Genomic DNA, 16,392 nt, shown 5'->3' with positions numbered 1-16,392 from the left:
TAAGCCCTTACATAACCCTTAAAGTCCCATTGGCTGCCTTTCTACCACATAGGGCCTACAGAAAGCCAAGCTCTCCTGCCATTTTCCCTTCCATGATGCTTTGGGACGAGGTCGGCTTCAGATTTATGGTGAACTAGCATGCAAGCATGTTCAGCCAAGGTCAACACTGTGCTCCTGTGTCTCGTCGCCGCGGAACACTACGTCTCTTTGTTTGCCCCATGTATCCGCGGCAACCCGCGCGTCAAAGCAATTATCAGGTGGCCATTTTGGGCATCCAACTTCATGGCAGAAATTGTCTTCCTCCACTTCGCTCTTTTTTTCCTCCTTTCTCCACACTCTGACCATATTTCCCTCTGGGACATGACACGGGGTTTAAAACCATAAACTCAGCAGTGGGCGTTTATTTTTTTGACTTCTCTCTTTTTTGCTTTTTGAAAGAGGAAAATCTCTTCTTAGATCAACAGCAATGAAATCAACGCATCATATAAGGAATGGGGAAAGATAAATATTTCAAACTATACAAGTGGAATATTTCATGAATGTGTTTTGCACTTATGTTGGCTTTTTTTCTTGTTTCAGTTATGACTTCATAAACCCAATGGTCAATTATTTTTCATATCAAATCAATGTTAAGCTCATTTATGTAATTTTATATGTTAAAATACTTTCTTCTATCCCAGAATAATAGGCAAAAATAAGTATAATTAATTCATTCGTAGGTTGATTTCCCAGAAAAGTGTTACATTGTGGCTCTGAGGCGATATTAAAACATTCCTCTGTTTGTTTGAGCGTCCTGACCACCTTGCACCACAACATTGACTCAACTAATAGTGTGGGTTTTGGGTGGGACTATCCGTTTGTTCAACCAATGGAAGACAGTAGGAGTATTCGAGAAAGCTGTTTAAAAACAATTATTATTTTGGTGCAATTATGGCACATTGCACACAGCTGTAACAGAAAATAATATTACAATGAAGTTTTTAATCTTCCATGTCATTTGAGCAATTTTAAGCTAAACAACTTGGACTGTCCTGGAAAATAAGGCCACATACACACTGGAAAGTTTGAGAGTGTCAACTGCATTTAAATGTGGGAGTGAATCCCCTAAATGCAGTTGCTGTGTGTATACAGGACTGGATTGGGCACTAAATATGGGAGTGACAACAGTTTTTAGCTGCATTATGTACATGGGCATAATGCTTTTGGAACGCCTCTGTATGTTTCACTTGTTTTGTTTTCAACATTAATTGTAATCTATGTGAATATATGATATCATGACCTTATGATTGACTACATTTGGCCCTCAGATGAAGGGAAACCTCTTAACCCTCACCTGGGTCTAGTGCAGGAGCATCTCGCTCTGTTGGTGCTGAGGAGGCAAGGTCTGGTACCTGAGCATGTTGAGACACGACCCCTCTACAGCCCCCTACAGCCGGATATAGAACAGGTAACACAGTCTCCAAAATGTATACAAATTTTTACATTCTGAAAACATTTACTCTCAAATAACTTTCTCTCTACTTGATTATATTGTTCATGAGATGCCTTGTCTCTCTTCATTGAGTTGTTTTATTTGCCAATTCCCAGGGGCGTTTGCAAATGTGGGTGGACCTGTTTCCTAAATCTTTAGGCCCACCTGGGCCTCCATTCAATATTACACCACGCAGAGCTAAAAAGTACGAATGTCACCTTCTTTAATTTCTATATTCACTTTCATTTATTTGCTTTTTTAAGCAGAAGTATAATATTCCATGTTTTCTGGTCCCATAGGTTCTTCCTGCGCTGTATTATATGGAACACAAGAGATGTTATCTTGGATGAGGTCAGCGTTACTGGGGAGAAGATGAGTGACATTTATGTGAAAGGGTAAATTGGGGTGTCATAAATTGCTTGTTGGGCTTGTGTATATAAACTTCACTAAGATGAAGTTGTTCTTGTTTCCCATGCCATGGGTCTGTTGCTTGTCTGTTGCCACTGTGACCAATAGTAACAATGGGATGCAAAAAATATCGATCAGTAGCAACAAACATACAGTTGCAGAGCAACCAGGGCCCCAAGCCATAGGTAAATTGTAAGTAACATTGCCTTCTAAATGTGTTTGAAATTATGTGTCGGGTAATTGTCAAAGCTATTTTTTTCAATCGTAGCTGGATGCACGGCCATGAAGATAACAAGCAGAAAACAGATGTACACTATCGATCACTGGGAGGTGAAGGCAACTTTAATTGGAGGTTTATCTTCCCCTTCCATTATTTACCTGCTGAACAACTCTGCACCATTGATAAAAAGGTGAGACTTGGGGGGCTGTTTACAACCAACAAGTTTTTACATCTATTTGTGTTGTTTTTCAATCATTTTCTTATATAAATATAGAATCTAAATGGAATATTATATCAAAATAATAATGACATGGCATGCCGATTAATTAATCAGATTAATCATAATAAAATGCATACATCATTATTTGCTAAGAAAGGCCCCAAAATAAAGGTCATTTAAATAATGCATAATAATTAAATGTTTGTTTGTTTGTTTTTCCCCCTTTTTCTCCCAATTTGGAGTGCCCAATTCCCAATGTGCTTTTAAGTCCTCGTGGTTGTGTAGTGATTTGCCTCAATCCGGGTGGCGGAGGACGAATCCCAGCTGCCGTCAACCTGTGCATCTTATCACGTGGCTTGTTGAGCGCATTGCCACAGAGACACAGTGTGTGTGGAGGCTTCACGCCATCCACCGCGGCATCCACGCTCAACTCACCACGCGCCCCACCGAGACCGATTCACATTATAGCGACCACGAGGAGGTTACCCCAAGTGACGCTACCCTCCCTAGCATCTGGGCCAATTTGATTGCTTAGGAGACCTGGCTAGATTCACTCAGCACACCTTGGGATTCGAACTAGCGAACTCCAGTGGTGGTAGCCAGCATCTTTACCACTGAGAGTACCCACTAAGAAGAGTGAGGTATGGCCCTTCATCAGCACAGCTGTGATTCGGCCGCAGGCACAAAGCCACAAGTAAACACAGCCTTGCTGGTTTAGGGCCATACAGCATGATAGTGAGTGTTCAAACACTTCAAAGAACAAGTAAATTAAAAAATTTGGAAAAACTAAGGACTGTCACAAAAAATGCATGTGTGCATGGAACTACTTTCTTAAAGTTGCAGTATGTAAGATTCAGAAACCCTTGTTATTAATGACACCTGTGGCCGTTTAGTGAACTACAGCCATCTACCTGTTGCTCATGCTCAAGCATCGACCAAAACAATGACGTAACCTTCAAAGAGGCTGAACATGATTCACCGGCATCATGCTAACAGATGAGGTAGCATAATTAAAATTACACAGTTAAGATTGTTTTACTACAAACTTTGAGATTGTATATTGTATTTGACTCTCCAGTGCTAGAACAGGGCTAAAACAAAGTGTGGATATAGTTCTGACTATGCACGACTTTAGTTTGAAGTAATCACTTTTCCTTGCATTTATACGATAGCCTATGTCAGCGTTAGCTAGCTAGCCAGCTTTACCAATGGCTGTTAGCTAAATTTAGTGGATGATGACGGTAGCTGTTTATAAAATAGACTGAACATTATAAATATGTTGACACAATTCAGTATTGATGTGATTCCATTACAACTGTCATTTTTATATATCGATGTGCTATTTTTTATAATAATAGATAGTATATATTTTCTGTATAACCAAGTTACATTACACTAATGAATGGGTTTTTTTGCACTAATGGTTGGTTACCTTGCTGACTAATTACAGATTAACATTGACATTAACCTGACTTTTATTATAAAGAGAAGATAGTTGAAATTATTTGACCGCTACGAAGCAAAGTAGCTTTCAATCGTCAGCATTGGCAGGCAAGATCAAGTTATCTAAAATTACACAGATCAATCCTTATGGCACTATATTTCACATGCTTTGCAGTTATGTAAGCTTACCTGTCCAATAAGAATGCCAAGAAAACCGAACGAAGGTCCCTCCAGGAATCAAAAATCCTGGACTCTATTTTTCACTCGACCATAATCACATTTCTTATCCAGACGGGATTCAGTTGATAAATGTTTTTTTGGCTTACTCTGAGTTTGTGTAGGAGTCGCTGTTGTGCTGGGAGCCGGCTATTTGCTGGATTCCATCTCTAAGATAACATTACCTAGCGTTGCAGACTGTTGTCGCTGTTGAATAGTGGAAGAGAAGCTACTGTCTGAGGCAAGGCTCTCGGGAGCGTGCATAAACTTCATATCCCTTGGATTTTCCCGGCAAAAGCAACCCGTGAGAGTGATTGTGCTTGTGCAATTGCCTGCTTTACCAGTTCTTATTCTGTGGCTGTGCAGCTTTTGAGGTTTTTTTGAGGCACGCTATCACCTATTGATACATCTCTTAAAAACAGATGTACTTCAAGCTTGAATTACTCTTATGGTAATAAAATACAAACTTTTATTACGGAATGTACGTACAAGTCAAGGGGCATGATTAAAGTTTTTTTCATACTGAACTCACTTATTAAATTGACAGCACTAATTTTAAGTCATTTTGAGGCCCCTTGGAAGTTTGTTAAGAACCACTACGCAAGACAGACATCTTTGACCGTTGCACATTGTCTCACTGTTTTTTCAGTGTCTTATGCAGAAGCACCATTTTTTTCAATGCCATGTTAAGTAAAAAAAAAAAACGTTCTGTTTGTTGCACTGCGTCTAGCTTTTTAGTGCAAGAACGTTTGTACTTAACTGCCCCTTAATCTGCATTTAAAGATTTGATGGAAACAAATAAGTCAATTGAGAAGGATCAAACCAGAGTTGAAATCAAAGGAGAAATCAAACCAGATTTGATTAGTGGTTTAGTTGGTGACTCTAGGCCTGTCAACATTCATATCTGCATTCTGGTCTTTAGATATGTTGCGTAAACCAAAATGCTGGGCCTTGATTGAGTCTGATTAGGTGATCCACAGGTCACCCGTAATTTGAAAAGGCTTTGTAACAACTCCAAAAACGTAGTCTTACGCTCATGGCTTTCTGTGAACTGGCCACATTTTGAAGGATATCATTGCAATTGGCAGGTGTTTAATGCAATGTTTCAAACCCAGATATGTTGCAGGCTGCAGCTGGCAAACGTCCACTCACCGCACGTGGTACATGAGCATCCTATAAAAGCAAGACAGTCCAGACTTCAGCCAAGCCAGCTCAGGGAAAACAGTTGTGATGGACATGGCACTTAAAGTGAGGTTTTGGCAGGCAAGAGATCAGTTATGGTAAGATTGAAGATAGCCGTTCCACCCATTAAACTTAGAGCGGCCCATTACAGCAGCTGTCAGAAGATAGATCCACTTTGGCTGGGGATTGTTGGAGACAACACACAATAGAAATGATACATAACAAAATTGTCTTGATTCTCTAGCATGAAAAACGGCCTGAGAAACAGTGATTGATTGGAAGTAAGTCCTTATTTGCAGTGTTTGTTTTGATGGCGCTGTATGCGGTTGTCAGGCAGGACATCCTGTCCGACGTGGCCTGTTTACCGGTGAATGGCAGCAGTGCAGCTCTGTGAAGCAGGAGTTCATTATCCTAGCCGTGTTTGTCCACACATCCATCAAGGGTACAGTACGGTGGGAATGTTGTCACGCCAATGGAATCCTGTCTGGCGGTGGGATGCCGAATCAGGGCTGTAGTGGGTGTCACTCTGTGTCTCTCACCTTCTTTCTAATTCTACTTCTCACATTCACGCTATCATTTTCTCACTCTGTCTTTCTCAGTCACTGTCTTGGGCTGTGAGTTTATATCTGCCTCTCCATTTCTCATAGGGGTGGTGTAGTGTAGTGGTTAAAGATCTGGATTGGTAACTAAAAGGTTGCAGGTTGTAAATTCCACAAGCAAGGCACCTAAAGAATCGTTCACCAAAAATTAGGGCCGGGACTCGATTAAAAAAATTAATCTAATTAATTAGAGACTTTGTAATTAATTAATCGAAATGAATCGCATTTTAATTGCATAAATATTTGACCTGAGAACAGTGAGAAGTAATTTTTTTCACATGGATTTTTAGTATACCATTGAATAATGACTGAATACATAAGCTTAAGCAACAAAATATTGTTTATTTTTGTATTATGTTTTGCGTTGAGGTGATACTTGAGGCTCGATGTGCTGCGGCGAATTCCTTGTTGCATAGCTTGCACACAACCATGCTCTTATCGACGCTTCCATCCGTTCGTTTTTTATAACAAAATTTCCCATCCACGGGGCCAACCAAAGCGGTCTCGTCAGCTTCTTCGTTCATGTTCACTGTGATTTGTTGTTGTCTGAAGTCATGAACACTAGTTGGTGCTCCAGTATAATCGGTCCGCCGAAACTCATCCAGTGAGAAACGTTCCACGGTGCAAAAATTAAAATGCGTAAAACGTGTTATTTTTTGTGTAATTAATTAATCTTAATTAACGCGTTAAAGTCTGTAATTGATTAATCTAAATTAACGCGATAAAGTCCCGGCTCTACCAAAAATATTATAATTCTCTCATCATTACCCTCTTAACTCTTACATTGGAAGTAAAGCATCGGCAAAACATGACTTAATTTTGCTCAAATCATTTACTAATTTGTAGTTTTAACACCTTGTTCAACATGAGAGCTGCTGTTTATTGTAATTTTTATCTTTTAGAATTGATATCAGAGCAGTGGAAACGGTATTTTTGTCCAAATTCAGCAGCCCTGTATAAAAAAAAAACATTCACAAAAGGGCAGAAAAATTGTGATTTAATAATCTTGAACAAAATAATTCTGATTATCATTTTTACTATTATCGCGCAGCCTAACGTTATACGTTATTCAAGGACCCGATAGCAGTCTGGGGGGTCCCTTGCAAGACGATCATCATATTTGGGGATACTTAGCATCAAAAAGTATAAAAACCCCTGGTTTAAAGGGACAGTTCACCCAACATTTTTAATTCTCTCATCATTTACTCACCCTCATGCCAAGATGATTTTCTTTCATCTGCAGAACAAAAGCAAAGATTTTTAGAAGAATATTTCAGCTCTGTTGATCCATACAATGCAAGTGAATGGTGACCAGAACTTTAAAGCTCCAAAAAGCACATAAAGGCAGCATATTAGTAATCCATAAAACTAGTGGTTACATCCATATCTTTGAAAGTGATGTGATAGTTGTGGGTGAGAGACAGATGAATATTTATGTCCTCTTTAAAATAAATCTCCACTTTTGATCAGCCCAACCGGTAGCACAAAGAATGTGAATCGCCAAAATAAAACAAAAAAGAAGAATGTGGAAGTGAAAGTGAAAGTGGAGGTTTATAGTAAAACAAAAGACAAATATATTGATCTGTTTATCACTCTCACCTATCATATCACTTCTGAAGACATGGATTTAACTAATCAAAGTCATATGCATTACTTTTATGCTGCTTTTATGTTCTTTTTGGAGCTCCAGAATCCTGGTCACAATTCACTTGGATTATATGGACCAACAGAGCTGAGATATTCTTCTGAAAATCTTAATTTGTGTTCTGCAGAAGCACATCTGGGATGGCATGAGGGAGAGTACATTATTAGAGATAGGGGGGATAGTAAAAGGGATAGCTCATCAAAAAATATAAAATTATCGCCTGATTTACTCTCTGTCTGTACCTCTGTCACACCTACCATGTTTCTCTTTCTCTACAGGAGCATTTTTGGAGTTTGGACAAAGTTGAAACAAAACTGCCTCCTAAGCTTACTATCCAGATTTGGGACAATGACAAGTTCTCCTTTGATGATTTCCTTGGTAAGAACATATGAGATGAAAATTCTGAACCAATGTACATCCCTTGTGCCAAATTACTCCTCAATTTTCTTCCTCAGCTTTACCACCCTCATCAAATTATTTAGGCTGAATGGTGATACACGATATAGATCTCTTAATTTTCTACGAAGTGGACTAAATGTTCAGTTGTGAGTTAAAGCCACATGTGAGATGGTAAATGAAGCTTGCAACGTGCTTTGTTTCGGGGCAGAAGACTTTCAGAAGTTTAACACAAACTGCAGTTTATGGCGCTGTTGTAAATGGTTGAAGAGATTTGAAGTGCTTCCACTTTTGGATGCAACTTGTTTATGGCATTCTCTACAGATGACATGCAGGGCTTGACATTTAGCATTGTGATGTGCATGTCCTATGGACAAGTAAATTGGTCATTCACTTGTCCAAGTTAAAAAGTTACTTGTCCAGAGAAAAAAGGACAAGTATTGGTTACATGCTCAAGTAACATGTCAGAGTTTCTGTTGTATTTTTTCTAAAATTAAGACATGGTAAACCTAACAGTGTTATACTGATGCAATGAACTAGATGATCTGGGCACTGGATAGGCAAGACTATTTTATTTATAACCTCATGTACGCATGGTAGTCAAATAAATAAAATAATTAATCGCTATCATTTACAGCAGGGATGTTCACACTTCTGTGAAATAATATATACTTTCCCTACTCTACCATACACAATATATACATTTATCACAATACCAAAATTTCAGTAGTCTTTAGTGAAATTTGAAGATTTCTGATGCCAGCTTCAATACCATAACAAATAATAGCCTAACACAACTAATTTGTTCATTACAAAATTATTAAGTTTCCAGTTTATTATGTAAGAGAAGTAAACAGTCAGTAATAAAATAACCAAAGAAAAGCAATGAATAGAAAAAACACACACTATAGAAAAAAAAATTAATAAATAAGAAAACGGTGCTTTTAAACAGCTTTAAAAAAAAAAAGATTAACAGTATCAAGGATTCAATTAAACATGTTGTATTGAATAGACGGTAATAAAATCGGCTTCTTTCTTTACCGAGATTGTGAGGATGCAGTCTTAGTCTCCATGTAAACTTTCTTATGTACCTGCATAACCTCTGACGATGCCTTTATTTATTTCCAAAGGCGATGTTTCATAAGCCATGCTGAATGTGAGATCTGCGTGTCTGTTTACTATGACCGCTAAGAAAGAGTGAATGCTCTCTGACCAGAATGGAGAGTAAAATGTGTTTATTAATTTTCCAAGAAGAAACAAGATGTAGTTTTGGTGCAAAGAAAGTTAAAGCAGAATTTTCACGGCATCTTCTCTCTTCTGGTTGTGTAAAGTTTGTGGAGGCGTGTCAGATGGCATGGAGTATATCGATATAAATGGTATTGTCTCATCCTATATTTCATTTGAAAATATATCAATATACCTTAAAAAGTCAATATGATGCCCAGCCCTAGCATGACAGTCAGCATAAACTAGGGTTACCAGACTTCTGTTTTTCTCGGGACAGTCCTGTATTTAAGCACTTTTACTAGTGTCCTGACTTATTCTGAAAAAAATCATGTTTTGTCACGTATTTCCCCTCTCCTAAAATGTCTCTATCAAATAAGCGGCTTTCTCAGTCTCATGAATATTCTAATCAAAGTTAGCCAAGGATACGTCTTGTAAAACCAATAAAATCACACCGTGTTATTTGAAGTACATTATTGGATTTAACTATCCAATCACAATCTCCTATCGATAGTTAGTAAACTGATTGAAGAGTCGGTTTGAAAGAACACACAGATGAAATTGCGGCTGGAAAAATGTCAAGGAAGCGTGCATGTACATTTAATGAGGATCTTCAAAAAGAGTTTAAATTTCCAAAAAAAAGGAGTTACAGACAGAGCCTAGTAAAGTGAGGTGTGAGCTTTTCCATTGCCCATGGAGGCCGCACCAACATCACGCAGCATGTTCATACAAAAAAAGCATGTGGATGCTGCTAAAAGTAAGTGTGCCACACCAAGTGTTACTGATTTCTTTTGGGAAGTTGTGCACATAGCTTTGCACATTCATGACCTGAGAAAAGTCTTGCAGGCCATGCTGGAGGAATCATTCATACCCTCGGACATCAAAAAGCAGTTGGATGCCCTGGTTGAAACTGATGACATGCGAGCGGATGATTTCTTTTGTGCAGTGAGAAACTTTTGTGCAGCATCGGTGGATTATCTCCAAAATTGGAGCCGCTCATTGGAGAACACAGAAAAACTTGAGTGGGACATCCCATAGTGGAAAGACATTCAGAGCAACCTTGAACACTTCTACTCCAGAATCCTCACTCTCAGTTTGATTGACGAAACCACGCTCTTTGATGAGTGGGCTTGTGTGAAAAACATTGTCACTCGTCGCATCACTGAGTGGAACATGAACAAGACGTCCATGTCTGAGAGATGGACAGACATTTTTCATGGGCTGAAGAACAAGACCATCAACTTTGGAGTCTTAGCCAAGGTTGTGGAGTTGGTTTTATGCCTGCCTGGGACATCTGCATCTGTGGAGCATGTGTTGTCATTAATGAATGAAGCACGGACACCGGATAAATCTCGACTCAGTGTAACCTTCATGAAGGTACGGAGCCCCTAATGGGCCACGGTGGTGGGGAAAATTTTGCTTTTGCGTTCCTTCGAGAAACTTTGCGTGCACTCGCAAAGCTTTTGGGTTCCCCAGAGAAACTATGCGTTCTCTAGCTAATTTTTTCGCATTCTTTCGCAAAACATGTGTTCTCGTATATGCATTCCCATGCAAGAATGCTCTGCAGGCTATTGCATTTATGAGAGATAAGTCTAGATGACAGGTGCCGATGCCTACTTTTTGTGGAAAACTGTATCTTGTAAACATGAAAAGAGTGAAAAGATACAGCGACTCCTTTCTGAATTGCATCATTACATGATCATACATAAATCTGATATTTGGCATAGCCTATGCAAAAAAATGCTATATATATTTTTTTTAATGCTATAGAAATTAAAATTTTTATATATGTTATAGCATGTTTTCCCAAACTAGAGGCCAAATGTAATTTGAATATATGCTCAAATATCAACTGTTATATGTATGTTTATGTGGCCATTTATCATGCACAATCATGGTGGCTAAACTAAAGGGATGTTCCAAACGCAAATACAAATAATTTATAAGTGAGTTCTGAATCTTTTTAAATATCAAAACCTTCACTCGCCACACAAGGAAACATTTATTGCTTTATTAATGTTGAGGGAAACACCATCACAACAATTACAATAATAATATGTGATTCAATTGTGCACCACAGCAATCCATTTCAAATAGACCACTCGCATTTATTGTAATTTTAACTGTGATATCTTTATTTATTTATTACTTGATTACACAAATTCATAAATTGATGATTATGATTTGTTCATTGCCAAAGTATTGTCTTGGGCTTCACTCTTTCATTGCACTTGTTTAACTCAAAAGCTGGAATAATCCTGGAATACTCATAGGAGAGCTAACAGAAGACTGTCATTATGACGCACATTTTGCGAGAACGCAAAATAATTTCAAGAAAACGCAAAAGCATTTGCTTATTTTCTTTTTCCCCCACCCAAATAAATGTTCCTCCCTACCTTGACCCTTTAGGGGCTCAGTATGAAGGCAATGCTTTTCGTACATCTTAATTTTGGACTGCTCTGCATTTTGCGATAAACTCTTGAAAGACATGCGCACACTGAGAAAAATTGCTGCTAGTGAAAAGTACAAGGTGACAACAGTTACAGATGCGGATGCACACTCTACTTCACATTGATCTGCGCCTAGGTAAGGATACTTCAATAAAATGTTTGCAGGGAGGGGGCTGTCCCGTTTTACACAAGCAGGAATCTGGTCACCCTAGCATAAATGCAATTAAACATTTACGCAAATACATCATTCAGACCACACGGGTCCTCTATAACTTCTTTACTACTAATGATATTCGTATACATCTTAACCTAATTTCCAACATGAAATAAAGTTTCATAAAGTTATGTCTTTATGAGCCTGACTCCTTAAAGACCTTCATACAATACACTGATCTAGTTGCATTTTTCTAATAATTAGCATCCGACCACAATCGGTCGGACACCTTTTGACAAATTAAATAATAGGAAAAAATAGTGAGTGCTCAATTTATTTTGCCTTGTCGCCCTCCCTCTCTCTCTGTCTTTCAAAGGTTGTTTGGAGATGGATCTGAACCATATGCTGAGTCCTGCAAAATCTCAAGGGAAATGTGGTCTGGAGATGCTCTCACAGACCCAAGACAAGCTGGTTTCACTGTTTGAGCAGAAGTCGGTAAAAGGCTGGTGGCCATGTGCATGTGACAAACAAGGCGAGAAGATCCTTGCAGTAAGTAGGAGTTACACATAAACACACATGCACTCAAAGGAATAGTTAACCTAAAAATGTAAATGATGTCATTATTCACTCACTTTCATGCCGTTCCAAACCCGTAAGACTTTATTCTCTTAGCACTAAATATAATGACCTGTAGCTTATAAAATGTCCCAGAAGTGTCATAATAGTAGTGCACGTGACTTCTTGTGGCAAAACTTTTGTGCGTGCACAAGAGAAGCTTGTTCACATGTTCCTGTGAGAACTTGCGCTGTTTTTGCTTTGTTGAGGTTTAAGTGTGGAAAATGCCGGAAGTCATGATTTTCACTGTAAAATAACTTGCAATATCTAAACGTGTGCCTTCAGAAGACATGGAACATGGTGCATGAGTTGCATGGACTACTTTTATGTCCTTTTTTTAAGCTTGAAAATGAGTCAATATCAACTGCCATGCTTCTGAAATCAACAAACCTTTCCTTTAAACCAGCTGCCCACTTGCCAACTCATTAACGGCAGGGGACCTATTGACTGCTGTTGATGAAATCTAGTCGCTTATATACTTGTGTGTCTGTCATGCTAATTGCTCAGAAATAGAAGAGGGGGAATCTATTAAATGACTGCCTCTTTCTGATTCCCTACTATGGATTGTAATGCCTCCTCATTTTGGAGGCAAATCAAAGTGAAGCTTGCTGAAATAAGAAGAGAAGCATCACAGAAATATAAACAATCAGCAAGGGCAACAATTGCTGTGTTCCTGTAGTGTTTGCAGTTTGCTTTTGTGAGGAAGACTGAAAGTACATAGTTTGTCATTTGCTCTTTTTGAATGGTTAAATACAATAATCATCACAGATATGTATGAAACATACAGGAAATGAAACACTCTTGATGTTTAATTTACATAATTTACTGTGATGTGTAATGTGTCTGTGTCAGTGGCATCCAGGGATTTTCAGAAGCGGGAAGCACAGACGATTGTTTTTGGTTTCAACAACATTGCTCCCAAAAGCTGCTCAAACAGTGATTAAATAAAATTATAATTATTAAAATAATTAGGCTAAAAACGTAATTGTTTTTGGAAGAAAAAAATAGTAAGTCATGTACATCCCCATTTAAATTTGCTGGCCTTTTGTTGTGAAGTTCTGCGCATTTGAGAGCTTGACAATCCTCATATGAAGAAGCTGGGCATCCAGGTGGGAGTGAAATACAATGTTTGAAATCCCAGTAATCAATAAAGCTGTTCAAAATGATAATACACCTGGAATAGAATGAGAATTTTGGAGACATGGGCTCTGACTGAATTTTCCTATGTTTTTTTTTATAATAGCTGTTTTGGATTTATGACCAAAATAAGGTCTGTGGTATGGCTAGGTATCACCAATATCATCACGATACAATACATATCACGATACATGTTAATTTTTAATTGAATTTCTTCCTTAGCATAATTTTTTATAACAGCTGTTAAATGTAAAGTGTATAGCAGTTCATTGTGCGCCATTCAAAACATAAAAAGCTCCATAAAGATAAGAAAAGCTAAATAAATTATTCTGTTTCCAAAAAGCAAATTACATTTATTGGTATTTATACTTATACTTGAAAATATTATAAATCAAAATCAAACCCTGTTTTTAAAGTTTGCAGCTGGTAAGGCAAAGCCTCTAGGATTTAAAGACTTGAGTCTTAAGTCAAACACAACTCACTTCTGTACACAGTTCTTGCTATTATGTAGGAATAACATAGACTCTTCTTGTTACTCAGGGAAAAGTGGAAATGTCCCTGGAAATCATCTCTGAGCAGGAGCAGGATGAGAGGCCAGCAGGGCTCGGCAGAGATGAGCCAAACATGAATCCCCATCTAGAAGACCCACAGTAAGTAGAGCACATCCAATTACAGGCACTTCTCTCATCAAATAACCAAAAATACTCAAGTAATAGCCCCTCTGTTTTGGGAATTAGATCATTTATCAGTTGGCTGAAAATCTGTTTTCTAATTTCTCTCTCGCTCTCTCTCTTTCTCTCTATAGGCGTCCTGAGACCTCATTTCTATGGGTTTCAGCCCCGTATAAGACGTTTAAGTTCATTGTGTGGAGAAGGTTTAAGTGGCTTATTCTTGGCCTCTTTCTTCTCTTTTTCATTATACTCTTCCTTGGAGTCTTTCTCTACGCCTTCCCTGTAAGTCTGTGTGTGTGTGTGTGTGTGTGTCTATCAAATGGCTTTATGGTAGTAATTGTGCTGATAAAAGAAGAGGATTAAAGTGTAAATGGATGTTTCTGTGATCGTGATGTGTTTGATCAGAGATGTGTTTCTTTGTTCATAGTTCAGGAATGTGGCATGCATTATTCAGCTCTGCAGCTGGGTTAAATACAGACTCACACATACATACATTGGCATGCAAAAGTTCATATATACATATACACACGCACATGATACTCAAATGATAGACTGAGAGATGGATAGTGTATTTAAATATCCTTGAATGTAAAGAATAGAATAGATTATTTACTGCCACACAACTGACATTGTTGAAGGTACAGCTACAGTAGGTATAGTTACTTGTATGGTAGAAATAAATGCCATATATACAATGTGTATAAATAGGACCAACAAAACCATACAGATCATGCACACATTGTGCAATTGAATTGGACCATGGGTAACACTTTTTAATAAGGTTGTATTTGTTAATAATAGTTTACACAATAGTTAACATGAAATAACAATGAGCAATACTTTTACAGCATTTATTTGTATTTATTTTAATTTAAGATTAATTCTTAGATTTTTTTTACATGAAAAGTTGTACAAATTAACATTAGTTAATGCAATATGAATTAACATGAATAATGGATGATAGAATTTTGATTAATAAAAATGAACCAAGATTAACAAATGCTGTTAAAATTATTATTCTTTGTTAATTCATACCTAATTTATTTAGTGTTACCAGTCCATGAGTATTGAAGTACAATAAAATATTTCATAATGTTTTATGAAACACATGCAGCATTTGTTGAATGTATTTGCCATGTTAAGCACTATATTATTATAATTTTTACAGAACTATGCTGCTATGAAGATGGTTGGTCCCTTCAGTGGAATTGGAAAGGGAACACTGTGAGATGGTGATGGGGAAATGGAAATAGACCCCAATACCAACCAAACCAAAATCTCCATCCACACATCTCTGTGAAGCTTGTTGGACTGATATACATAATATATATGAAGAGATATCTATGGCCTTGCTCATGCATATGTACTTATTAGCCAAGAGAAAGCCAAAAACACTCGTTTACTTGTTTTAGTACTATATGCACGAATGTTGCATAACGAGTGTGTGTTTGTACATATATTACACGCCAAGCTCCCTGCCCTGTATCTGACCTGGCCCTGAACTCTCTCCATATTCTCTCTGACTCCCACTAGCACTTTCATCTCTCTGCCTGTTTAATCCTTTTTCATGTCTTCTGTAATACTCTGCGCTTTCTTCACAGTCAGATGCTCCTTTCTTCTTCCTTCACACAGAGAAAGGGAGACAAAACCACCTCACACCACCTCCCATCCATTTGTTCCTCTCCTTTATTTCTCCTTTCAACAGTGTTGGCTGTTTAGGTTAAACCCTGGATTTGTACTGTTAGGCTGTAAGGTCCGAGACGGGCTGGTTATTAGCTGAGCCCCTGCTGTTAGCAGAGTGTGATAGTAATCAGAGAGGTGGCTCAGATTACTATCACACTGTTATTTTGCTTTAAAGAAATCCTCACTAAATGGATTTGAGGTCAACTCTGGGTTGGCAATGTGCGTGTCTGTATGTTATGTGTGTGTGGATAGCTGGATGTGTAAGAGAACAAAAGATAAAAGGGTTGTTTATTTGTGTAAATCTTACCCGCACGCCCATGTGCCTTTTTGCATTTGACTCTATAAAGTGTGAAATTGAGCAGATCCATCTGGAAAAAGGTGCAAGACATATAAACATGCCTGTGAAAGAACTATTACGTGGTAAAATACACAAATTGCCTATTTTCTCTTCATGACCAGGTCATGAGCTCCTCCTACTTAGTACAGTGAAGGTTGGGCTAACTCAGGTGGACCAGGGCTATTGCAAAATCAGTTAAACGGGAATCTCAATCAGTTGCAAGAAAAGTAAAGAGATCTAGGATTAATCGAACTAAATCGGCAGGATTTCCAGAAGTTATGTTATTTTAAAAATTAGGGTAAAGTAAAGAAGAGCTTTGAT

At 38.0% G+C, this 16,392-nt stretch overlaps 1 protein-coding gene across 4 annotated transcripts in view; it reads left to right on the top strand.

The window, feature by feature from the left end:
* The window catches only part of LOC127643681 (dysferlin-like), a 138,547-nt gene extending 122,635 nt beyond the window's left edge, over positions 1 to 15,912 (top strand). For all 4 annotated transcript variants that reach the window (XM_052126504.1, XM_052126512.1, XM_052126498.1 and 1 more), the window contains 9 exons: positions 1,308 to 1,447; positions 1,588 to 1,676; positions 1,771 to 1,866; positions 2,148 to 2,289; positions 7,683 to 7,782; positions 12,005 to 12,177; positions 13,921 to 14,030; positions 14,186 to 14,333; positions 15,220 to 15,912. In XM_052126504.1, coding sequence (XP_051982464.1) covers positions 1,308 to 1,447; positions 1,588 to 1,676; positions 1,771 to 1,866; positions 2,148 to 2,289; positions 7,683 to 7,782; positions 12,005 to 12,177; positions 13,921 to 14,030; positions 14,186 to 14,333; positions 15,220 to 15,279 — 1,058 coding nt within the window. In that variant the 3' untranslated portion in view covers positions 15,280 to 15,912. The remainder of the gene's footprint in view (positions 1 to 1,307; positions 1,448 to 1,587; positions 1,677 to 1,770; positions 1,867 to 2,147; positions 2,290 to 7,682; positions 7,783 to 12,004; positions 12,178 to 13,920; positions 14,031 to 14,185; positions 14,334 to 15,219) is intronic.
* Positions 15,913 to 16,392: the final 480 nt, after the last annotated feature.

This window comes from Xyrauchen texanus, chromosome 1 (assembly GCF_025860055.1).
Source record: "Xyrauchen texanus isolate HMW12.3.18 chromosome 1, RBS_HiC_50CHRs, whole genome shotgun sequence".
In the NCBI taxonomy this organism is placed as follows: Eukaryota; Metazoa; Chordata; class Actinopteri; order Cypriniformes; family Catostomidae; genus Xyrauchen; species Xyrauchen texanus.
The sequence above is the reverse complement of the archived record's forward strand: the minus strand, read 5'-3'. Positions and strand labels throughout refer to the sequence as shown.